The following is a 26069-nucleotide window of genomic DNA, read 5'->3' as shown; positions in this document are numbered from 1 at the left end:
ACAATAACATAATTCAGAGATATATCATATATATTATTATCTCTGGGATAATAGTAGCATCATTGTATGAGGGCATTGTAGAAGTTGTAGGACATGGTTGGGTTGGGGTAGAGCACAGAACACAAATAATAGAGAGTAGAGGTAGGATAGAAATTATAGAAAAGTTATAAATTTTTGGAGATCGATAGGAGTAGAGGTAAGTTAAAAATTATAGAAAAGTTATTAATTTTTGTAGATCGCAAACTCGTGTATTCTGTGTTGCATGCATACGCATTGATCATCCGCCCCCTATTGGAGTTATACTGTAAACGTTTTATTGACTGAAAGTTTTCTGCAAAATAATCAATTAGTGGATTTTCGAATGTCATTTTGACATTACGAATTTTTTAGTATGCCATTCCTTTTAAAAGAATCTATAAATTAGTAATTTAACAATAGTTAGAGATATATGTTGCAGTGGGAATCAATGTAAACAGAATAAATCATCCATTTCTATTGAGTATTATAAGACTAATTGGAATTGGGTACATGTTATATTATATTGGCCTTGCACAATTATTATTGCCTCTTGCTTGAAAAATATACAAATAAATATTTCATGCCTGTGTATCACTTAACTTAAGAAATTGTCAGCTGGCCTGTGTTTATAATAGTAAGATCACAGCATCTGATATTTTAGATAATTAACAAACTGGATTATTGTCTTCACTCCACTTTCGTAGGAAAATTTCATCCAAATTTGTCAACATGAACAACTTCGATGTTTTCAATGACTTAACTTTGTGAGTGGTAAATTACTAGATTCAGAAGCAGTTGGACAATAATGTGAATTAATTTCAGATATATTACTCCAGAAAATTTTTATATTCAACCTGTTGGATATGATGTAATGGTTGTTATCGATAGAACCACAGAATCGATAACGGTCTTGAACGTTGGTCAGATACCAGCAGCTAATAGTAAAAAAGACTTCTGCGGCTTTTTGGGAACAATAAATCTACTAGCTGGTCGATATTTGGTGATAGCAACTCAGAGGCAATTAGTTGGCTATATAGCTGGACATGCAATATGGAGATTAGCTAAGGCAGAACTCATTCCTTATTGTAGGAGTACATTGCATTTAAACCAAGATCAACTAGTTGATAATAATACACACATTGCTATGATTGAACAAGTATTATCGACTCCATATCTATACTTCAGTTATTCATATGATCTTACTCACACTCTTCAAAGGCTTCATGATATAGGTCCAGATTTCTGGTCCCAATCCCTTGTTGAGCGTGCTGATCATAGGTTCATGTGGAATGGAAATCTTTTGAAGGGATTAAAAAGGCCTGACTTGAGAAATTTTTGTTTACCTCTACTACATGGATTCATCTCAATAAATCAATGTAGAATTAATGGTCTAGATTTCACCTGGGCTCTGATATCCAGAAGAGGTATTTACCGAGCAGGTACAAGGTTGTTTAGGAGGGGTGTTGACAGAGATGGTAATGTGGCAAACTTTGTGGAAACTGAACAAATTATTGATTTCAGAAATGATCGTGCAAGTTTTGTGCAGATTCGTGGATCCATACCATTATTTTGGAACCAGTTGCCAGATTTGAGATATAAACCTCCTCCCACAATACTTGACATCGATCCAAATGAACAAAACTTAGCTTGTGCAAAGCATTTGGAAGCTACAATGGCGATTTATGGAAAACAAGTTTTGATTGATTTGGTAGATCAGCATGGTTCTGAAGGAGCCTTGGAAAGAAGTTTCAGGGACACTGTTAAAAATCTTAATATATCGTCTGTTAAATATGAACCCTTTGATTTTCACTCAGAATGCAGGAAAATGAGATGGGATAGACTTTCCATCCTGATGGATCGTATAGCACCTGATTTGGAAGAGAATGGATTCTTCTTGATCTTGAGAGATGGTTCTCTTTCTTCTTTACAAGAAGGAGTTTTCAGAACTAATTGTGTTGATTGTCTAGATAGAACAAATGTAGTTCAGAGTATGCTTGCTCATAGGAACCTTGAAATTGTGTTGAGGAAGTTGCAAATCCTGACACCCGGTGGTCTCTTGGAGAGTCAGATATCATTCGAGGTGTTATATAAAAATGTTTGGGCAGACAATGCAGATGTAATAAGTACACAGTATTCCGGTAAGAAACAATAAATTCTTTAATTATTCATAAAACATCACAACAGGACAATTAATTCGCTCTATTAGACACAATAATTTTTAAATCCTTTCTTAAGAAGTGTGGTTTTATTCTCGTATGCATGCTTTCTACCCATGTGCTGCAGACTTGCAGAACCACCAATTTTTGTAGCCGAAATAATTTGCCTGACTGCAAAATTATGAATTCAAACTTGGATAACTTTTAAGTTTTTTGCATGCATGTTGTTTGACTATTTTTACCATTTTAGGTACGGGAGCTTTGAAGACCGATTTCACAAGAACTGGAAAACGCACAAAAATGGGACTCATACAGGATGGAGTCAATTCTTTGATGAGATATTACAAGAATAATTTCACAGATGGCTTTCGCCAAGACGCGATTGATCTGTTTCTTGGAAATGGTGAAATTATGGCTCCAATGAGAGTGGAGAGAGGATGGCGTTATGTAACATTTCCCTCTGTTCTGCTTGTTGCTATGGCGATGTTCGTTGCGTCGGCAGTTTTTCCACAAAGATATTCCACAGAGTCTCTTATGTACCTCTTGTTTTGGGGCTCGATGGTGGCAGCAACAGCAACAACAATCTTCCGTTATGGTAAAGAGTTCATCGACAGGCCTCGACTTACGCAAATTTAGCATTCTAGTCATTTTAAAACGCCCTTCATTATGGATTTTTTATTTTAAATCTTTGTATATTTATAAATAAACATATAAAGTAGATGTAAAAGTACATGATTGATTCATTAGAAATGGTTTATCTGAGACTATCAATAAAAATATTCTGAATTAGAATTTCATTTTTTTATTTCAATAATTACACTTTCAAATAACTTTTCATAAACATTTCAACACAATATATAACTTAAAAACTTCGCAACTGACGCATGGTTGATGATCATAATTGAATATTTGTTAGCGATGATGATTTGTGGAAAAGAATACACAAAAAAGGAAATCACTTTCTTTTATTTCTATGACTGATGGGAGGTTTAAACATATTGTACTTATCAGAAAAAAACAATTCAATTGAAAACGTACTGTTTGCACATCGCTCTTAAAAAAGTAGCTTTTCTCGAATTACTAGCTTCTCTCTGTATTTCTTCATTATTACTGGAGTTTATTTCCAACAGACCCATGACCTGAATGGCACATTTTTTCCTTTGAAATTCCCCCCTTTGGTTATGTAAATGAATTAAGTATTCTAAAATGTTTATATCCCAAAGGCAATGATAATAAGCATCCACTGCATCATTTCCCATTTTCGATTCTCTCAAGTAGTAAAATGCTTGTTTGTAATTTGGCTTTTCAAGGAACTGATACAGGACTGCCGCTTGAGTGAAACAGTTTAAAGAAGTTGAACACTGGATTAACCTGAGGTACAGATCATCATCATGTGGTACCGGTATGTTGAAATAGTCTGTTTGGATCAAGAGAGACTGTAGATAATACTTCAGAGCTATTTGATAGTGGTCCTTCACTGAAAAAAGGAGAAAAGAGTCCAATATTGCTTAAAAGTATTGGCGTACAGATGTGCAATTATTAGTGCACCTTAGGTAAGGTTCTATAAAGGTGCATTTATACCAAACGAGCACTGTTTTCGAACGTTTCAAAACGTTTTGAAATGTTTTCAAACGTTCGAAAACTCAGAATGGGAGGTGTTCACACAGCCCGCGCCTGTCCGAACGAGCAGTTGTTCTTGATAACTCAAGGAGGTCTCTCTAAAGTGCACCGACATGGCGCCCTCATTATCTAAAATTGCAATTTCTACTGAATCTATAGTAATCAGAGTCTCTGATAGTAATACTCTCTCGAATGAAAGAACTACGCCAAAGGAGGAGACGAACAACCTGGGTCAATTCTTTTCTGAAAAGAAGAAATTATACCCAGCTGTTAGATGACTTGAGAGCAGACGAAACTGAACTTTTTAGAAATTTCTGCCGCATGTCACTATCGGACTTTAATATATTACTCGCCAAATTTGAGGAAAAAGTGTCAAGAAAGACACCAATTATCGAGAGAGCATTCCAGCGTCGGTTAGACTGGCACTAACACTTCGATTTTTGGCTACAGGAGATTCTTATGGAAGTGTCATGTACCTTTACCGAATTTCAAAACCATCAATATCGAAAATTATTACCGTCTGTCTGTGAAGCCATCGTAAATGGAATCCATTTCAAATGAATTGATTAAGTATGAAATCACGATTCGAGAGATCTCACCACAATTCAAAATAAATTAAATACCAAGACCCAATAACTTATCACGGTCCACAGGTGTTTTCGATGATATGACGCCAGAAGTGCAAGGAAATCCGAATCCCTTTTATGATTCGTCGGTTTACCGACATGAGACGGAACGGGATCGAGCTTTTTAAAACGTTTTGAAACAGGATTCGTAAACTTTATTCGGCGTCGATGAGTGTTTACACCGCCTGTGCATATTGCGTGCATTGTTCGCAAACAGTGCCTTATAATGAAACATTACTTTACCGGCATGTGGCGAAATGAGCTCGAACTCTCTGAAACGTTCGAAAACAGGGTTTGCGAACTCTGTTCGGCGCCGATGACTGTTTACACCGCCCAAACTACTGTTTGCAAACAGTGTTCGCGAATAATGCTCGTTTGGTATAAATGCGCCTTAAAATTCAAACTAGATTTGCAGTGAGGGAAGGGTTGAAATTAGTTAGATATTCAAAATTCAAACCATAGGATGTACCATAGGAAGTGCTCATAAGAAATTTGTGGACAGGGTGAATCTTTGACTTGTACATATATTTCAACAGAAGATTCTTTACCATTTTTCCCGATTTGGCCTAAATGAAAAGATATAGCTATTTTAAGTTTTAATAAATGACATTTTCTCTCAATATTCAAACGTTGGCAAGTTAACAAACACAGAACACCCTATTTATTACTGGATGTCCTAAAAGTATTCCGTTATTGAAATCAATTAGACTCAAGTGATATTCTGATAACTTTCATAAAATTGGTTGTGAATACCTATTGCTACATATGTTTATTGAAAAGACTTTAAAAAATATAGAATACTTACCTAAATTAACGTCGCCCATCAGTCTCAACCATTTAACGTTGTTGGGATAAAACTTCAAGGCCTTCAGGGTAATCTGTGGCAACAATTCAGCAACAGCTTTCACATTATATGGTTGGGGACTGTAAGAAACATGACAAAATTTGTTATGAATCATATATTAGGGAAAACGATATTTTTAGTTTATATACCTATTTTTCTTCTCAAAGTTGAGACCCATTTTAAATGAAAGGAAAATCCAGCACATATATAAACTGTTGTTTCTGTTATGGTAGCAGGCAGTTTCAAAATTGAAACTGACTAAGAATCTGGCTACTTTTAATGGTGAACCGAAGCCACTCATTAGTATACATACCCAGGGTGTCCCGAAATTAATGCAAAAAAAATTGGTTACCTATTGTCGATACAAAATTAGGTGACCCCTATCTTTGATTTTTACTAGGAGCCCCCTTCTTTCGGATTTAAAGCCCCATGAATTTTACCTCTAAAAATAGCCTTTTTTTTTCATCGCAGAATCTGGCCATACAAAAATCACTAAATTTGGTACACATGAGTTTTATGATATAAGAAATCTCATAGTGCTACTACCCATTTCGGCGATGGAACCCCTTAAGACACCTTTTACTGTGCCCACAATGTCTTTGGCATTTTTGGCGTATTGGAATTCCTCGAAAATTGTTAAACTGTTAGGTACTTTCTTGTTTCTTACACGAAAATGGTTGAGAAAAATCTGAAAGTGATTCTCTTATGACTGGATTCCGAGATAAAAAAAGACTATTTTTAGGGGCGAAATTCACGGGGGTCTCCTAATTTTGTCGAGAATCTGTGACAAAATTTTGTTGCAATAATTTCAGGACAGTCTGTATATCAGGGATCCGAGTCTGAGAATTGAAGATTTTTGAATCAGCCAGACCAAACGCTATATCTGTCATAATAATTGAACAACTCTCTCACTCATTTGAGTTTTTTTTACATAGTTTCACATTCAATTTGAGATAACATCCATAACAACAACAAGATAATATACTCACTTATTCACACTTAACGGCCACCAATCAACTCCTTCAACTATTATTTGTTGATCAGCCTTAGACATATCCCGTAAAACGTTATAGAAACGTGTCAACATAGATATTATCACTGAAAAAGCTGTAGGATCCCTGACATTGGCAAAAAAAGATGAAACGTTGGCTCTTAAATTCGTCAGCTGTGAATCTTGGTATGCACTGCCTTGATTCCCTCTCTTAGGAAAGGAGGTGAAAGTCGGTAGAACTGCAAAATAGTGTGGTAAATATGGAAAAGAGAATTTCGTTTAACAACCGCAAACTCCCTCAAAAATTATATTTCCTCGAATTTTGTACTAACCTATTTCCCATAGAATTTTTGGCAGTTGTGGAGGCGGCATTTTCTTCAGGTCAATTCCTCTCCTTAAATCCTGATCTTCTTTCATTTTGAATTTCACCCATTCCTGGCAGGTAAAAGCTAACGCAGAAGCAATTTCTGATGAAGATCTTCGTTTGTCGAAGTTCATCAGGAAATCCCATTTCCCAAGATTCAGCAAGCAAATAACACAGTATTCTGCTATTTCTGTGCGAGGCAGCACTGTTTCATTGCTCTGAAGACAGTTTTCACATGCGGCGGCAAGTGCATTTTTATCTGAGGAGAAAAATTTATCATAATTTTATTTAGCAAAATTTATGAATGTTGGTTTGAATTACCTATTGTGCTTTTGGGCCATTCGTGTAACAATTGAACTATCTGAATGAGTAAAATTTCCCATTTTATCATCTGACCTAACTTAGCTATGTTGCTGCCACTGTTGATTTGTAATTCTTTTTCCAGTGTACGAATGAGTTTCAGCGATAAATCCCAATTAGATGCTAACATTTGCTCCTTGGATTTAGCCAGCATTAGATATGCAAAATCTTGTAGAAAGCCTTCAAACAATTATACCCATCAAAAATTACTAAATTACGAAACATTATAAAACAAAAACTACATTGATGGTCGCATGACATGTTGGTTATAGCAATTCAAATGATTTAAAACCGTAAGTGATTAAACAGAAATTGAATAAAAAAAACGTACATTTAACTCAAACAGTTTTCAAGATATAATCTTAAAACCTTCATAACAATGAAATTTATCGGAAAAAGTGGTCTACAATAGTGTATTTCGAAATCAGAATTTCATGCAGATTCAGAATATGATATGAAAATTGTGTGGTACCAAGTTTCACCCCTTTCGGACCACCCTATTGAGTAAAAAATAATTTCAGCTCATCTGGTAATTAGAGAAGATTCCGCCAAAGTTTGAATCATTCTCCAATTCCAAAATTTCTAATAGCGTTTTCTATTGGTAAAACTAGTGCAGTGCGAGTGCATATTTTGATCACTACAATCATTCCAATGCATCTGAAGCTAGTTTTACCACTGCAATTCGCTATAATAGCAAATTTCATTTGTAAAACTGGTGCGTATTGAGAGCATATTATAAAAACAGTGCAATAACTTCAAGATATCCTAATTCACATTTGATGTTCTGTGATCCAGTGCAGCACTAGTTTTACCAATAGAAAATGCTATAAGAGTTATCTTGCACTGATGACTCACCCTGTGTGTATATGAAAGTGTAAATCTTTTTACCATTTGAGATAACATTTTTCTCTCAGATTTCTTGCAATGTACCTCATTCAATTGATAAATTCCACTGCACAGGAAATATAATAGTACCAGAACTAGGAGATATTTTTTCATCTGAACTCAATTTCAACTTACCCCTGGAAAGAGATTGTAAAACACTCTGCAACGGTATGGGAAGTTCCCAAAGGGGATTGATATTCCATACAGAAATACGAATATTATTCAAAGAAGTCATAGTAAGGATCTCCCTCACTACTTGAGGGTCATAAGTCGTAATCAGCTGTTGCTCCAATAATTTCATTTCCCGTTTTCCTGAAAGATTCACAATAAGACACAAGAAATATGCTTTGCAGCAAACAGTAACTCAAAAAGCATCCAAAAACTAAATGCGACATTTCTTTTAAGTAATTGAATTATGTATTTAATATACAAACCATAAATGTCTATTTTCTTTTTATATTCCTCAAGACCGTTAGTTTCTTCCAATAAAATTGAAGGAATATCCAGTTCCTCTTCAAAACTCTTCATGTATTTCACATCACTAACATCAAATATTTCACATAATATAGGATTTGATTGGACTTGGGATAAAATTGCTGAAGCCTCAGTATTTATAATATAATCCATCAGAAATCGCTTTATTTCTTTTTTATCATGAGCAGGAAAATTCCTCCAAGTCAACTGAATTGCCTGGTGGAGAACAATAAAAAAATGAAATTATTTTTGTTTTGTTTATGAGGAAAAATTTCGAGCTGTAGTTTGTAGTCTTCATTGATTTTTTTTAGTGTATCATTTAGACTCGGTTGCTCAGTTTAGAATTAAGCCGAGATTTAAAATGAACCCAGATTAATTTTGACAATAACGTTCAATTCTGTCAGGTCGAACAGGGTTAACGTTTGATCCTAGACTGAAAAACTGGGCCTTACGATCGGTATTAAATATACCGTAACTAAGGCATTTCAATGAGATGGTTTTCCCAAATTGAAACCTTGTTTCAAAGTTAGAATAGGGAAGGTGTTACTTGTATTCTGAACATCTTTTGATGTTGATTTTTCGTACAAAGGGTGAGTAAGAAGATACAGTCTTGTAGTACAGAGAGATGAAAGCCCCTTTCTATATCAAATGGAATATATGGATAAAAATTAATCCGAACCATTAAAAGTAGGTAGCCTGCAAGAATCATGGGACTATTGATGGCAATATTTCAGACTCCTCAATTTAAATTTACCAATGTGGTTTGAAATCGAAGAAAAAAAAAAGCTCATAAGATATCTCATACTGGTTGGTTTAAAAGTACATAATCATTTTCTTTGTTAATTTCTGTAATAGAGCACAAAACATCATTGAGAAGTTAACAGTACATACCCACTTAGTAATTTTTTCAAATTGTTAAAAATTCTTAGTCAAGAGCTTCAATTTTTATCTTTGATATCCTGTATCACTAAAACAAGTCATATGATTATGTATTCCTCGGTTATACTTTTGCTGGGAGGAAAGGTTTTAGAACATAAGTTTATATGAATTTATCTCGATATTTTGTCCTCTAGAATCAACCCCTGAAATATGATATCCCCCTGTATATGATATCACACACTTTATTATACTCAATTTTGTCTTTCTTATTTCCATGTTTTATCAAAATAGAAAAATAAACATACATTGAAAATTATGAGGAAAGCTTTTAAGATATTTTCTGATTACAACACCTAATACCCAATTGTTGATTCATGAATAAGATTCCAGTCCATAAGAAAGCTTATACTTACCCAAATAAAAACATCAGGATTCCTGCTGAGAGTGATATGATACTGATGAATTGGTTTTCTATCTAATATACATCTAACCAGGTTTAGAGCTTTGATTTGAGGGAGGAGGTCTTTAACAACATAGAAACTACCACTTGACATTGCTCCTTGTATATCCAATTCTAAATTTATTCTATAGGTTAATGGTATTTCCCTTTTAATATTGTCTTTTTGAAGGATTCCTGTTATTCCCTGGAAGGAAACAAGATTAGAGTAGATCTATCTTTAAAACACCAAAAATCTTCTCTGATTTTTTATGTGAACAAACAATTAAGTACCAACTGTAGTAACAGTTAAAGGTAGCGCACCATAATCTAAGTAAAAGATATCCACCTATATGAGCATCTTATGAAATCAAGAAATCTAGTAAACTGGTAAATTACTGCCTTATAAGATGTGGCTGCATGTTATGTAATGAGAAATCCATATAGACAAAACATTTTCGAAAACGAAATTGAATTGTGGTGAATTTCAAAAAAATTTCAAAGCGAACCTTTTTCTTTTTAGCATTGTAAAGGGAAGAATTTCTCACCATATAGTTATTCACAATGGAACTACTGAAAGGATCAAATGGCCCACAACAAGCTTTCAGGTAAACCTCCAATATCTCTTCATCGAAATTCAAAAATCCATTAGAGCTCTTTATTGCTTTGAGAGATTCCAAACATCTTTGGAATCTTTCTGTAGCTGATTTGTATTCCTCCCTGTAGAAAAAGTATGTTCCAAGTTCATAGCAGATTTGGGATACCAATTCTTCTCTAGATATAATCTCAGATTTTGACCAGTCGAATTTTATATTTTCGTTTATTTCTGTCGGTAATTCAAAACACTCCAGTTTTGGCATTCTTGGAATGTTATCCCATTCTAAACTATTTTCCAGAAATTTAACAGTATTATTCACATTCTCTAATGTACAGATGACGGATTCCTCGCTGGGGGAAATGTCAACACTTCTAAAATATTAATTTAAATGTTGAGGAGTGATATGATGACACATACACATATTCAGTATAAAATTTAGCTTTAAGCCCCAAAAATGTGCATTGATTCCAAATTCAAATATAAACATTACAGAATTGTATATTATTCAACTATCATATTATGATGGCTATTATTCACGCAGATGTTGTTAACCAAAAGAAATGAAGTTGCTTCCAGCATATTTGGAGGTCATGTGCATTTTTGCTGCCTCCAACACAAAAGATTTAATCATAGGTGACTCCTGAGTGTAATATTGCTCAAGGAAATGGATAGATTATGTTTTATTAACACATTCTTCATGCATTGATCGAGGATAAAATTAATAATTACATCATTTCATTCTAAATTAATTTTTGCAACATACCCTACTTTTAGTTGCCAATTTGTAGTAATTCTGTTCATGGTTACGTTAAGCATCCATCTGTGGTACATCAATAAAGCAAATAAATGTTCTGAATTATTCCACTGATTATCTACCAGTGGTATTTCCACTAATTTTCGATCATTGGTGAAATATAAAAGATCTTGAATCAAGGCCATTTGAGTTTTGAATGGTAATAATCTGATTTGACCTGAAAACTGATGATTGCAAGACTGTAAAAGAAAACCAATTGTCATACCTAAGTCCCATTTTATATATGCTACAATTTTCAAAGACAATAGCTTTAACGCAATATTTTTGTTCGAATATTTAGGCTTCTCAGAAGATATGTCGACTGTATTCATATTGTTTGTTTCACCATTATCTGATTCATTTTGTATTTTCATACTTTCACTAATAACATCGAAGAACTTGGTTATCAGTTCAACAGGTGTAGGATCTGAGAAAAATTAATTCAAATTCAAGTTCATTTAAAATTATCAATCTTCAAACCTGGATTTGATTTTCTCAAGTGCTCCACTAAAAGCTGGGGATTCAAAAGAAATTCAAACCAAAGTATAGTATCAGGAGCAATTGGAACTGTTCCTGGTCTTAATAAATCCACATCCATTATTAAATTAAGTTAATCTTCACTGTAAATACTGTCGTTGATACTTTCTATTATCTTTTACCTATTTGTTTATAAATATTTGAAAAAAACATCACTGAACATAACCCCAAAAACTTAGTACCACAGAAGATTTTGTTTTCAGTAGAGAAAGACCACAGAACACTAACGAAACCAAAGAGTAACCATAGAAAATTGTCTCCTTTTTGATTATCAGAGATTGTCTCTGATTATGTGATCTTTGCTTCGAAACATATCCTTATTAAGCAGATATCAACAGCAAAGAGTAACAAGAGTTGTTAATCTTTGGCAACAGTTACCATTTAAATGTAATAGATTAATCAATCAATTAATTCATTAATAGACTAATAGATCGTTGATTGAAGCAGAGACAACAGAGGTCTCTGTTTGAAGTATCAACCAGAGATATGATTCTATACAAAGATATTACAGATATCAAAGATTATAGAGTAGAAAGATAGGAAACGCCCTCATATCGCTAGTACTAAAAACCGACTACATTTTGGCCAGTGAAAACACATTTGACAATGAGATGGCGCTGAAAACGTATTATCAATACAGAAAAACTGTTTAATAACAGTTTTCTCTTTTATAATTGAGGGGCGCGAAATTCGAATTCTATTCCTTGTATTCAATTTCAATATTGACCTTGTTGAGACCAGAAAACAAACATCCTGAGCGACAAAACAAAAGGATGGTTTTGTTTTGTGACCAGGATGTTAGTTTTCATCTGAACATTTTTTGGAATCGATTGGTATCAATGATATACACTGTTGGATGTGCTAAATTTTTATTTGCAATCTATAAAAAATTCACAAAAATTTGAAATTATGGACAACGAATAGACGAGGAGCTAAATGCTCATACTCGTACCGGCGTTGCCACGTCTACCTCTCATACTGAAACTGTCAACTTCGGTACTGAAACTTCAACCAGCTGTCAGATAGATGTCAAAATAAAATTGTGAGGTGTTGTGTAGGCAAAAATAACACATCATTTGGAATATTATTTTACTTTTATTTAAAATACGTACTTTGAAATGCATTATTTTTGGTTTTTAATTTGATGGTGGTGTTAATCCTAGTGATTCTTTAGTGTTAAATGTGCGTTATTAATGCCAGTAATGGTAATGAAAGTATTCGATATCTTGGGAAAGTCACACAGTATATTAGCAGGAAGTGAATAATTATGCCATTTTCTCGTTGTGTTGTTGGATGTGGAGGCCGAGGAAACAGTGTTAAGTTTTTTTTTTATTCCGGAAGAAATTTCTGTATTTCAGCATAAGAAGCTTCACTCAAATTACTTGATGAGGAGACAACAAAACTGCTATTATTAGGAGAGCTGACTTATACTAGTTATATTTTTATTTATACTCATTATATTTATGCTGTTTTTCTAACTAGTTCTATTTTGTATCGATTATATTTTTATAGTGTTCCTGGGCAGGAAGACCTGAGTTGTTAACCCTTGGAAACATTGTTTCAATAAAGTTTATTACTACTACTATAGTGTTCCTGTTTTATATATACCTATATTGAATACACCTTTTCAATGAAACAGTGCATCTTTTCAAGAATATTTAATACAACTAAATTACATAATATTACGTATTTACATTTTGAGAAAATATTCATTCCATCTCTTATTACCCGTACAAATGCTGTAGAAATAAAGGCCAGGAACAATGGTCTACCAGACGCATTCCATATGGATTCAGAGTTTCACAATCCTCAAAGCAGTATTTTATTACAGGTTGGTCATTATTCCCTTCTCTAAATATACATCAATTCATCTGTGCTAACCCTTTTGTGAAATACTTTCCTCGAATATTATGTTCCAAATATTTTATAGAGTAACCTAGGTAAAAGGCTAATTATAAAGTATTTGTAGGCTGCTACGCTCTGAATGCTTTCGTACATCTGGCTTATCTTCTGGGAATAAAATCCGCCACTTCTTGATTTGTTTTCAAAATTTCAATAAATTGGGTACTCTTTGTATTCACTGAAAGAAAATTTATAGTTAATTCAGAAATCTTGATATATGATGATGATAGTTATCATATCAAAAGTTTAATATCAACTTACTTTTCATATATCTATTTATCTATTACAGATTGCCAAATATATATTCTTAGAGCTCTAGATGAAGTTAAATACCACTCTTTTATACCTTGAAACAACGAAAATATTCGTCAAGTGAGGAGTTTTACTTGTAATGACGCTTTTGCTTGTCTCCACAATTTTTGTGAGGCTAGAAGGTTGGAGGGGCCTATAATGGTCCAAATCTTTGTTTTGACCGAGAGGGTCTTTCGACCAGGTTCAGTCTTCCAAGTAATGATTCTAATGTTCTTCAGTTGTTCGAGGAACGTTACAGGACCCTTATGTTGTTATATGTAGATATATCAGTTTAATTTAACGTTCCGCTGAAAACTTCTTGTTGTTAATCATGTTGTAAGTGATTGCAACCCTGTTATTTGTGTTGCATTGGTCATCTATTCAATACAGATTTTCTGATATAATTATTACCACAATTTCACAAAGAATATTAATGAAAAATGTAAATAATAAACGGTCTCTGATAACAAAATAAAAATAAATAAGACATGTGAAATGAGTTGACAGGCTGTCAGAGATGAACAGTTGACAGTTTTCAAATGTTCTGTGGCTTAAAAAGTAGACGACAGACGTGGCAACGCCGGTACGAGTATGAGCATTTAGCTCCTCGTAACGAATAGTGCTTTGACAGGATACAAGAGTACATGGTTATCTGGCTATAGTTACGTGAAAGGTGTTTTTTCTGTGAAAACGTTTCGAATTAATAAACTGAGGTGAATTTTTCCAATTTATATCAGAAATTGATATGAACCAATATTCAATTTACCGTCATAGGATACACATTTCCGTTACTTACATATTATTTACAAAATTTTCAGAACCACAATTGAAAAAAACCTTACATAGGTATACAAGCCTTGTATTCAAGCCCGTCAGTATAATTTCTTCATGCTTTTTCATGATTTCTTCATGGTATGGTCTCTTTATGACACAATATATAAATTGATTGACGAATAAACACTCACAGAAGGTTTCATAAAACTTTGACTTTCCAAACAACAATTTGACAGTCACCCAATTCCCAAATCGAAATCCATAGAACTTTTGCATTTCTGAATATATTGAACGCAATTGAGAATCTTTGAATGGACATGTAAAAGTCATAATTTCCCCTAAATGAGCCCTTCATGTAAGGGATGCTTCCTGCATACAACAATTTACGTGGATGAACAGTTCTCAATCGACTTGCAGTAAAATGTTTATTGCACATGGTGTAGTCAGTAGTGTTTGCAGGCCTTTACGCCCTGAAAATGTTATCCACTTCGTAGCACTGAAAACAAAAATCAATGAATGACCGAGTCACATGTTACCAGTTTTAATACTCACATTCCCATTGTCCTCAGTAAAATTCGTTTTATTTGCTCCACAGTTCTTCACCATACAATAATTTTCGAACGATATTCTGAGGTTTTCGCCAAGAAATCCGACAAAAATTTCAATAATCAGCAACTAGAACGGGCTTGAAAAACAAAAGGCGATACGAGGTTGTCTATGGATACGAGAATCAAAACATTCAAAACCGGTTTGATCAAAATGGCCATATGACTCTGACATCTCGCAAAATTTTATATGTCTCTCGAATTGATATTTTTACCAGGGCCTTAAAAACACATTTGAAACACAGAGGGCGCTCACATCACTCTAGTCGCTTCGTTTCCTATCTTTCTACTCTATAATCTTTGACAGATATTAAATATTAATATCTTTGATTCTATATCTCTGGTATCAACTTACAGTGAACTAAGAGGCTTGTTCGTAGAGTGGTTTGAAACGGTTGTGAACTGTACAGAGCATGCGCAATTCCATTTTAGGGTAGCGAAAATCCATTTGCGCTTGCTCTGTACAGTTCACAACCGTTGTGAACTGTACAGAGCAAGCGCAATTCCATTTTATGGTAGCGAAAATCCATTTGCGCTTGCTCTGTACAGTTCACAACCGTTGTGAACCACTCTACGAACAAGCCTAATATACTCCCTGGGGAGTATAACTATATCAACTTAAAGTGACTTCATCCAAAGATAATCTCTTTGCTTCATCAAAGTTGTTTGATAAAGTCACTGTATATCAATTAATACTTCAATTAACTAATTACTAGATGCATCACCACTTTCCTCTTTGTTATAGATTCACCCAATGATCTTTTATCAAACAAAGAGGAATCAAAGATTTAATTTCCCTTTGAAGGAAGGGGTATGTCTGGTTTTAGGTAACTATGGAGAATTTCTTTTTCATGACTGTAACTAATGCCTTAAACTCTTCGTAAATGGAAAAACATTAAAGATATTATATATATTATTGCAATTTTATATCCTGTACCTGAAAATTTTAAGTTAATTGTAAAAATTAAGTTCATAGGCATTGATCCTACTCTGTTATCTATAGACTTATACCAAGTAATCCTGCAACTTCTCTGATAGCATCAAAAATTATTTGAATGAGACACAATCAAACTGAACTTTTTATTGACCAGTCAGTCAAACGGCTATCGACCTAGGTATTCCAGCCAGATTATTGTTATATTAGTAGATATTTATCAAAACATTTCAGATAATTTTAATGAAATATATCCTATTTACATTTTTTGTATAAATATAATTTAAATCATTTTCATGTCTTTTATTTCAACAATGAAATTTACATTCTGGCAGAGACATGAGAATTTATGTTCTTCATTTGTCCAAAAACTTTACTTGGTGGTAAACCTAGAATTAAATCACAAATGGATTTTCTGGCGAACTGTATATTTTGAAAACTTCCCAGAATGTGAATCTTGCTATCTGCCAAAACAATTCTTGTCTTTGTAGCATTTTCTATAGAGAATTTTGTTCTCCCTTCTTTTCCAGCTAATCTACCAATGGCTCTCGATTTGTGGTCACCGTTTAATGTTTTGACGTCTTTAATTTCGAATGTTTCCACAAATAAATCATCTAATCGAATCAAGGCTAGAGCGTCTTCAACTTCAAAACCATAAATGAATGCCTAAAAAAGATTTTGTTTTATTTCAAATAAAGAAAATATAATGAGGTAAATGAAAGTGAAGAAACATATAATCTGAACATATCAATACCTTAACAAAATCTGCGGCCTTCTGCAAATTGGAAAAATCCTCCGTAGCATTTTGAGTTTTTATTTCTACATTCCTAGATTTTGTATTGAATCTCATTATCAACATTAAGTTTTCGGTGATTGGTGTATAGATTTTCATCCAATTTTCTTTAAGAGGTGTTAATCTATGTGATGGTACAGGAATTTTTCTTACGTTTTCTTTAGATTCAGAATATGGGACCAGCTTGGTTTTTTTTGGTTTTGGCCTGGTTCTAATTTTACCTTCTATTCCATTATGAGATACCACTTCTGAAACGCTTGGGTTGGGGTTTTTCCTCTTCTTGCCCTTTCGGACATCGAGATTATTGATGTCGATTGTTTCGACAGGTGTATCAACTTCCATTTTTATACTTTAATTCAGGCTAGAATAGTAAGGCCGAGTTTATCTGTGGCGAGGTTAGGATTAAAAAACACACGTGAGCAAACGTCAATAACATCAAGGAGCTTGAAACGTCACTGAATACTGGCTCTACGAAATCTTTCAACTACACGTAACCAAATTTAATCTATGAACATTACCATAGACAACCTCTTACTCTTTGCAAAAAGAGTAATCTTTGATATCTTCTTCTTCTTTATATTTTACATATTGAACCAGTGAACTAATAACCCATGGGTTATTAGTTCACATAGACATAGCGAATGGACTGAGCATTCTGAGGAGGCGCAATAAGAAATATTAGGGCACCCACACCCAGGTTTTGCCCCCATCTACGTCACACTAGCGTGCGCATTGGCGTAGCTCATATAAAACTTGGTGGTACAGACAAAATTAATATTATTCAATTCTTCTCCACCCACTTCACTATTATTCTTCACTTCACTTATTCATCAACGTTCCACACTAAATTGTCTTCTTTCAAACTATGTCCATGCAATGCCACTGCTCAAGATGCATTAGTTGTTCATTGAATTCCATGAAGAGGTTGAGTTCAATGCAGTAGCTTGACATTAGCCTCCATCTACGTCATCTTTCTGACCAATCGATGCTCCTATATCTTCTTTCTTCAACCGTTCTTTATATAAGGCGGCAATACCAAAGTGATCCGAGTATTTCTGATCTCCTATTGCACTTCCTTCATATATTATATAGTATTGAAAGTTGTGTTCAAAGCAGAACCAAAATGATTTATCAATGTAAAATTTATTTTTAAAAACAGCCATAAAGAAACATCAGCAATTACTGAAAAAATCTTATTGCCAAAGAAAAGCACCAGACTAGTCTTGCGCTGGTTCGGCTGTAACAGCTTCACGATTCTCATATGCCCAAAAACCATGAAACTCAATCAAAATACTGATGAATGTATCACCTTGTCCACATGCAAGCAAGTCATCTAAAGTAATTTTCTCTGGGTGTTTTGGTCTAACCATATCAAAAAGCTCATCTTTAACATCATCGAATGAAACAGGCTCAGCTCCGTGTGCTTTCATTTGATCTTGAATAGCCCTGAAGAAATAGTTCAATGTGAATGCATCTAAATACTTCTGGTCCCTAATATCAATAATTTTAAATAAAAATGATATAGCCTGAGGCTCTGAACGATTCTCTAAGGCTAAAACTAAGTCTAGATAGGTTTTATAATCCATTTCACCACCATATGTAAGACATGTTTGAAAAACACGATCTAGAAAAGGCTGTGTTAAGGTTCCTGAACCATAGCTTGCCAACTCAGATTTGCTAAGCATTCCATTGTGGTTTCTATCTAAGTTCAAGTAATGTCCATAAATTCTTAAGGCTGAAGATGCACTGAACCAATTTTGCTCTAATGACTCTTTACTTAGATTCTCATCTCTTAATTCAAGCAAATCATCTAAGAAGGAACATGACAATATATCAAGTATTCTAACACGTCCCGAACCAACAGAATCTAAGAAGAACAAAAATTTCCTAACTGCAGTACAAACATAAAAACTATGGAATGATTTTTCTAATCCTTCTAGTTGGGGTACTGTAGGTAACAAATCTGTAATATAATTCTCTAAATCCATTTCAGTTAGAAACCCTTGGCCTGAGGAATCATATAAACACAGACCAATCCTTGTTTGTTCTAGCCAAACTTTTCTCATCACATAATTGAACAATGACATAGTAAAAATTCTTCCTTGAGCATCTCCCTGTTGTAATTTGGCAAAAACACTTGATGTAAAATAAGGTTGCACTTTAGGATTAGCCAAAGAAGCAATTTTTTTGAAATCCGAATAGGTTAAAAGTTGATCCTCAGGAAAACTCTGATTTTGATCCAAAAGTACCCAAAGTTCCTTCAACTCATTGTTATCGAGAAGCTGCTGGCTTCTTCTTTTCAAAAGATGAGACGCACTTTCCTCACGCAGATGTTGCCTTAAAGGTTCATTTTCATTAGGAATCCTTTTATAAAAACGGGGAATTTTCAGGGTTTGCACATTACATTTGAGCCCAAACTCTTTGGAATATTTTTCAAAATATTCCTCCTCAAGTTTAATTTGAACATCTTTTGAAGGAATTGCGTTTTTATCTGAAAAATTTATTTTATTCTGAAAATTTTTTTTGGAAGAGGTCGAATTTTCAAAATAATTATTACCTCTCATCTTGTTGACTTTGTTCCTCAAAAGGGTTTTTAGATCCATCTCAGTAACGGTATACTTATAAGGCTTAAGTTAAAAGGTATCCACATAAAGTCTATATGAAATTAAAACTCATATTTTCAGTCTTTTCATTATATTTTTCAATAAATTTATAAGGAACGTTACATGCCGTTCGTTAGTTCGTTAGACTTAAAATGTATTATAAGTCTATGGTTACGGTTAGTTCCCTGTTCCCTCTTCTATGTTTGGTTGGATTACAAGAAATCTGTAGTCTGGTCCACAGAAAAAACTTGATTTACTTTATGGTCTGGTCCTCACAGAACACATGGAATGTCCTAGGGATGGGCAAACGTGAAAAAAATATCGATATATATTGTATCGATATTTCTCAACAGTATCGATATATATCGTGAAAAAATATCGATATTTCGATATATTAGAATATTCGGGATAAAACACAGATTTGGAAGTGTTATCAATATTTTTATTATTTGAATATATCGGTTTAACGATATATACCAAATTTGTGGTTACCCATGAGCTTCATTAAAATATTCGGAATGAAGCACAGATTTGGAAGTGTTATCAATATTTTTATTATTTAAAATACAAAACTAATATCAATTACTATTTTAAGTGCAAATTGCACGTGCACTCCTTTTCTTTTCGTTTAGAACTACTGTCACAAAGCGATACAATGATCTACCCGTACCGTAGATTCATTGAACTCTATGGGAACCATTGAACTAAAGTTCAAAAAAAAAACTTTAGTTCACTGATGGGAACCCATAGGAAGGATCACAGAACACTAATATAAGGGAAGGATTGAAATACGAAGTTAACCCAATACACCACTCATTGTCGTGGTCGTTATACTACACACTAAACACATCAGATCAACGATGTGCGACACATGGAAAAATATCGAAATTTGATACTTCGAAATAAATATCGATAGTCGATAGTATCGGAATTCGAAATATCGACGATATTTATCGATTATTTTTTTAAAAAATATCGATATTTCGATATATCGATATTTTTCGCCCATCCCTAGAATGTCCCATTCTTTCTCTATGGAATGTCCAATGTCAACGTCAAATATGTAACGTGGTGATGGTTCTTGAGAAAATAATTTGAATATTTATAAATTATACATGAAATGATTTGAGAAACTTCAACAAATAAAATATATTTTCCGAATTAAATAGAATAATGATAAAGAATTCTGGGAAGAGGCATAAGAAATATTGAATGGAATAGGTCAAATCAGATATTGTCAATTAATTGGAGAAATGAAAGGAGGTTAGGAATTTGGGCAATCGCCCATTTAAGAATTCATACCATGTAAGTTACATAGTCTCCGAATGAAGTGAAATTTAGTTAATATATCAATTTTCAGCATGTGAACAGTGGGAATGCGTCATGGCAGAATTTTTGCCATTATGTGATCTTCTCTTCAACGTGGTATCCTTAGCTGCATATTTCTGTGACTTCGTATTCGATATACTTGTCATATACGAGTTATACAAAAGAAACCAAACGATATTATTTATCACAGCTATTGGATCTTGCATATTAACTGCCATTATAACCCAAATGCTCTCTTTATATTGGTATTTGAATAAGAAACCAAATGGCTGGGCAAGATGTTTTGTGATAGTTTTCCACTTCACCCAACTCGGAGTTTTGTGGAGATATTCTCGTCTTTTAGTACCTGTTCAATTAAGTAGTGTTAAGAGAGAAGTAAGGGATCTATGTATATTGAGGTTGATTCATGGCTTTCTCCAGGCAGCACCTATGTTGCTTCTGCAACTGAGCTTTTTGCCCACTAATGAAGAAGGGCTTCCTTCTGATTTACTAACAGTGTCAGCATCATTATCATTATTTTCTATTTGTTGGTCATTAGCATCTTTCAGTAAGCATGTCCAAAGTGTAGACAGACTTGTTTTGACTTGGTTTGGGGTAGTATCCCAATTGTTATGGAGGGGTGGAACTGTTACAGCTAGAGCCCTTGCTCTGGCAGCATATGCAGCAAGTTACAAATCCTGGATTTTCTTAGTACTTTCTCTACATTGGGCTTGTATGTTTTTATGGCTGCTGTCTCCTAAAAGTCCATTTCATGGTCAGAGAGGAAGTAAACTTGGACTTTGCGCCTTAATTGCTGCTATTTATATATTGGCATACATTAATCTACAAGAAAAACCTCATGGAAGGACTATGACAATTTTTTATGTTATTATGTTTTTCGAAAACTGCCTTTTAGTAAGTGCATGGTTAGCAGCTGTTTGGTACAATAAACCTACTTATTGGGAACTTGTTCCAATACTTACTGTAGTTCTCTTTTTGGTGGGAATTGTGTTCATGTTGATGTATTACAAGTTTTTCCATGTAAAGAGGTTATTGGAAAAGCCTACAGCACCTCCTGGGGTATTCAACTGTCGTTTCAGTAACCCTGCAGCAGCTGCATTATACCGCAAAAAGAAGAAACCAACTACTTTTGTACCTCCACCTGTTTTATCCCCAATGGCAGTACCATTTTGGAGGAGACCTTTACCTTCTTCTAGTGAAAACGAAGGCAGCAGTGTTGGTAAGTATTTTGACGAATATAAATCTCTTATTTAGGAAATGAGTCATAAAAAATCAGATTCCATCATTCTTTACCAATATGCCCATTTGTATCAAAAAATGCTTAATTTTTATTTTTGATATTGAAAGTCAAAACACAAACTTTGAAATTTTTGTATACAGCACAAATATTAGTGATAGGTACTTTGATATCAATGCAACAGCCTGTGACATGATGTATGAAACTTTTAAATTCTTAATAATTTGTCTTGCTATTGCGATATATATACTGGGGAGATCCCTGAAAAAATTTTCAGAACAAAATCTTATTCAATTTTCTAGATATTTCTAATGGACTGCACGAAACACGGTGTTTCCACACCGTAGTTTTCATCATTTGGAAAGAAATCGCATTATTGAGTTGCCTAATAGAAACAACCATTTTTATTTCATATAAAAGTTTAATTTTGTTCGTTATCATTGTGATATCTGTTTTGACCTTACTGACGGGTCATCTTCAGATTCCCAAAGGAGTGGCCAAAAATTGTGTTCTTCAGATTAGATTGATGAAAACTACAATAAGAAAATATATCTTTTCAGGATCTAGGGTGAATATTCATCAGAAACTTCAAGAAAAAAAGCAGAAACAACTCGCTGAACTTAAGATAATAGAAGAAGAAATCAAACAGGGTAAATTGGTTGGTCCAGAAGGAGTAGATCTGGACGATCGTCAACCGATACCTCGCGAGAAAAAACATGTGGAACCTCAGCTTATAAGTTTGGCGTCGCTCAACAACCTGGTCAGCTATGGAGTGAATCTGAATCGGAGGCCACCTCCCAGGGCACCAAGGTGCAGAACACCAGAGCTTCTTTTAACCCCCAGGTATTTGTACTGTGATTGTGCGGTGAACGAACCTGAGGTGATGGAAATGCCTGGACCTCATGCTCCATCAGACTTGGAGAGCCAGCTGTCTCTCCCCAGGTCTTATACCTTGCCAAGAGAGTTCAAATATTATCGCAGGCAGAGATTGAGTAGACCTGTACAGACTGTTGCTTCTACAAATAGTAGTGATGGCGATGTTGACTCTGCAGATGAAGAGAGCGATTGTAATCCTCCGCCAGCAGTGGTGAGGCCTCTCAGGCGGCAGTTCAGGCATGAAACAAAGTTGTGATTTTCTTTTTATATATAAGATTGATATAGAAAATTGTTTTAGAATTTTTTTATAATTAGGGTTTTTTCAGAGTTGTCTGAAATATTGTTATTAGTGTTAGGTCATTCAAACGTTTAATGCTGTAGAAAGTCAGTAATGGCCAACAGGACATTTAATTAATTTACAATCTGCCTGTTACTGATTTTCTATTAGTTAAGAATTGAGTAGGAGAATGAAAGAAATTGAACTGGCAGAAGTCTACACTCAGATTATACCATAGCATAGAAAATGGGCCTATATGGAAGGAGATTAGGGACCCATTTAGCTCTTATTGAAGCTCATCAGTATCATATAACTCTAGAAAGGACCTTTTCTTGAAAGATAAGCTGTAAAACCTACATTGGTGTTCTTACTATCAAGTTTGTTGTGAGGATCCTGCCGATACATGTTGAGTACATATTTCCATATGTTTCAGCAATGCAACAAATTGCATTAGAATTGAATGACCTATCATCCTCCGCAATATTCCAGATTCCTTAAAAAAAAATTCTATATTTGATTTGGGAGGCCTATCATCAAGATTATATTTGGTACAATTTTTTCCAAACACCTATTGGGGATAAAGTTTCTGTTGTGTGCAGTCTACCCTTTCATGTAGAATGCTAACTTATTTATCAAAATTTCGAAGAAAAAATTGAAAGAACAGTGAATTGATTTGAATTCATAAAAGTGAATAAAATTGAAGAAGAAATTAATATCCAACAATGGTGAAAAATGTTCATTGGACATGGTATAAGTTAATTTAATCAATTGCATCCTCGATGTAATTTTATTTTTTTGACATGAAGTAGGAAATTTGTTTTCAAAAGTCCATAATTATGTTTTATGCGGTAATTAGGTGTTATAAAATCTTGTTGATGGATCTCATTGGTGGGAATATGCTATTCAATAATTTGAGGTGTTAATTAAGGCTCAGTGAGAATAAAAACAAATATGATAAAGCAACCGTTGAAAAAAATGATTAATAAAGAAAAATCCGCCAGCGAACCTTATTGTTAATATTGCTTTCCAAAATGAAAGTTCATATTATTCTCTTCCATTCAAATTATTGCTTTTATTCCTGCTGTGCAGAATTGAGTAGATCATTTTACCTTACTGTTGAATGACGTTTCAATCTAGATTATGTTATGTTGTCAGAGATGACAAAACAAAGGCTGTGTTAATAATTGAAGAAGTAAACGTCATTCACCTATATATGTTGCAATTACGATGTAGAAATGATTTGATTCTATACTTTTCAAATGTACTTATTATTTTAGATGGTAGTGATTTTACCATCAATTGGTTTAGAAAAGTTTTAATTATCGAATAGCATAAATGATAAATGGTCTGGTTCCATGTTTAGGAAAATTGAGACAGAAATGTGTTATTGTACTTCATCCTTTTGAATGATTCTTTTAGAACTGACTTTGTATATGAAATTTTATGACTTTGATATAGTTATCTTGTATTTTATATGTATACAAATTTTCCACTAGGTGCCTTATAATGTATTATTTATTTTTGTACATCGTATTTTGTAATAAAACATTTATTTTGTACATTTTTTGTAGAATTAATTCTGTATGTTGGGAACTTGATTTTTCAAGTTTTACCTGAAAACTTTTTAGTTTCCTAGTGAATTTAGTACCTACTAATTCACTCCCTAGTGAATTTGAAAACGACGACAAAATGTTATAGTAGAAGCAAGAAGATATAGCAATAGCTATATCTTCTTGAATAGAAGTACGCAAGTGGTCTGTGTTAGGAACTCAAGTACATAATATCAAGCTTCATTGCCTACTTGACGAATATTTAGTGAACTCCAGAGTTGTCTCTGAGGTGAACTCTAACAGAACTTTTCTTCTTTCTTTTTTTCTTCTTTCTTCTTCTAGAGTTCACTACGAATTTTTTATCAGCAAGAAGACAAAAGTCACTGAACAAAAGCATTGAAATGTGTTTCCTGCCAGGGGTGGGTAAATCGACAGGATACGATATCGCCTCGAGATTGGAAAGCGTCATGTAAGTGCCGTACGGATAAAACCTACCGTCCTGGCCTTGAATTACCTTACGCTACCTTCTAATTTGAAAATGCTACGAATGACAGCACTTTAAAGCATTGAACTCAAGAAAGAGATGAGTACAATGCTTTAAAGACAGACCTATCTACTATATGTCCTATTGCGAACGTTTTAGATGTGGTAGGGCACAAGGAGATATATCTCCTTGGTGGGAATTATATTAGTGTTCTGTGAACAGGACTATACGTTAGGTAGGCAATCCAAAGTACTTATCCTGATTATTGATGAGAGGATAGGGATTCAAAAGCAAACAACACATTCAATCCCAAACAAGAACAAAAAACAACAAGCTTTCTCTTACTAACAATCCAACCATAGGAAAAGCCCTTACAGAAAAACCGGTTTAATGGTGGAGTATTATGCGTAGTTACTATTAAAAATAACCCAATACTTACCACGGGACTTTCTCGCTATCCGTATAAGGCTTAAAGGGGGAAAGACTACCAACACTTGAACGATGAGTAGAAGTTACGAATATTACAATAGTTTCCATTACAATAGTTTCCACTTTCGTCGAAAAGATCGCAGCAGCTAACAAACGTCTTTTTTTCAATTTCATCAGAATACGAATTGTAGCCAATGGCGAGACTTTTCGAGACATTTTTTCATGTTGAAATTCATAGAAGAGATAATTGTACCTCGGAAAGTTAATAACATGAATGAATCACCAATGAAAATTTTTTTTTATTTTTTTCCGTTTGACGAATAAAAAAATTTCTGACTTTGCGAGGTGACAAACTGATTGAATTGAATTATAATGAAAATCCCATATAAATTAGTGGTTTCTGA

The 26069-nt window shown here is 33.9% G+C and overlaps 5 protein-coding genes and 1 long non-coding RNA gene across 8 annotated transcripts; 2 read left to right on the top strand and 4 right to left on the bottom strand.

Moving 5' to 3' along the window:
• The first annotated feature begins 81 nt into the window (after positions 1-81).
• On the top strand, positions 82-2966 carry LOC123307897 (phosphatidylinositol-3-phosphatase SAC1-A). Of its 3 annotated transcripts, none has more exons than XM_044890380.1 (4): positions 82-196; positions 680-782; positions 841-2156; positions 2425-2966. In XM_044890380.1, the coding sequence occupies exons 2-4, from the start codon at positions 748-750 to the stop codon at positions 2808-2810; spliced, it is 1737 nt and encodes a 578-aa protein (XP_044746315.1). In that variant the 5' UTR covers positions 82-196; positions 680-747; the 3' UTR covers positions 2811-2966. The 3 variants fall into 3 exon arrangements, with proteins under 3 accessions (XP_044746315.1, XP_044746314.1, XP_044746313.1); XM_044890379.1 differs by lacking the exon at positions 82-196 and adding an exon at positions 364-524; XM_044890378.1 differs by lacking the exon at positions 82-196 and having other exon boundaries at positions 373-782.
• On the bottom strand, positions 2961-11754 carry LOC123307896 (integrator complex subunit 8). The gene is made up of 12 exons (XM_044890377.1): positions 11525-11754; positions 11271-11471; positions 11015-11222; positions 10202-10622; positions 9631-9861; positions 8299-8554; positions 8000-8176; positions 6941-7159; positions 6588-6878; positions 6254-6494; positions 5226-5344; positions 2961-3651 (listed from the first exon to the last, which is right to left on the bottom strand). Exons 1-12 carry the CDS (start codon positions 11640-11642, stop codon positions 3197-3199), a joined length of 2937 nt encoding a protein of 978 aa, XP_044746312.1. The 5' UTR covers positions 11643-11754; the 3' UTR covers positions 2961-3196.
• A 1470-nt stretch (positions 11755-13224) lies between these two features.
• On the bottom strand, positions 13225-14382 carry LOC123307901. Its single transcript, XR_006537019.1, has 2 exons — positions 13745-14382; positions 13225-13661 (listed from the first exon to the last, which is right to left on the bottom strand). It is a non-coding gene; the product is annotated as an uncharacterized LOC123307901 (long non-coding RNA).
• Positions 14383-16219: 1837 nt separating this feature from the next.
• Positions 16220-17344, bottom strand: LOC123306832 (RNA-binding protein pno1). Its single transcript, XM_044888992.1, has 2 exons — positions 16842-17344; positions 16220-16753 (listed from the first exon to the last, which is right to left on the bottom strand). Exons 1-2 carry the CDS (start codon positions 17220-17222, stop codon positions 16409-16411), a joined length of 726 nt encoding a protein of 241 aa, XP_044744927.1. The 5' UTR covers positions 17223-17344; the 3' UTR covers positions 16220-16408.
• Positions 17345-18004: 660 nt separating this feature from the next.
• On the bottom strand, positions 18005-19623 carry LOC123308159 (serine/threonine-protein phosphatase 2A regulatory subunit B'' subunit gamma-like). The gene is made up of 2 exons (XM_044890714.1): positions 19438-19623; positions 18005-19371 (listed from the first exon to the last, which is right to left on the bottom strand). The coding sequence occupies exons 1-2, from the start codon at positions 19481-19483 to the stop codon at positions 18098-18100; spliced, it is 1320 nt and encodes a 439-aa protein (XP_044746649.1). The 5' UTR covers positions 19484-19623; the 3' UTR covers positions 18005-18097.
• Positions 19624-20515: 892 nt separating this feature from the next.
• LOC123307391 (XK-related protein 7-like) lies at positions 20516-24761 on the top strand. Its single transcript, XM_044889672.1, has 3 exons — positions 20516-20788; positions 20844-22031; positions 22610-24761. Exons 2-3 carry the CDS (start codon positions 20867-20869, stop codon positions 23179-23181), a joined length of 1737 nt encoding a protein of 578 aa, XP_044745607.1. The 5' UTR covers positions 20516-20788; positions 20844-20866; the 3' UTR covers positions 23182-24761.
• Positions 24762-26069: the final 1308 nt, after the last annotated feature.

This window comes from Coccinella septempunctata, chromosome 2 (genome assembly GCF_907165205.1).
Source record: "Coccinella septempunctata chromosome 2, icCocSept1.1, whole genome shotgun sequence".
Classification (NCBI taxonomy): domain Eukaryota; kingdom Metazoa; phylum Arthropoda; class Insecta; order Coleoptera; family Coccinellidae; genus Coccinella; species Coccinella septempunctata.
The sequence above is the reverse complement of the archived record's forward strand: the minus strand, read 5'-3'. Positions and strand labels throughout refer to the sequence as shown.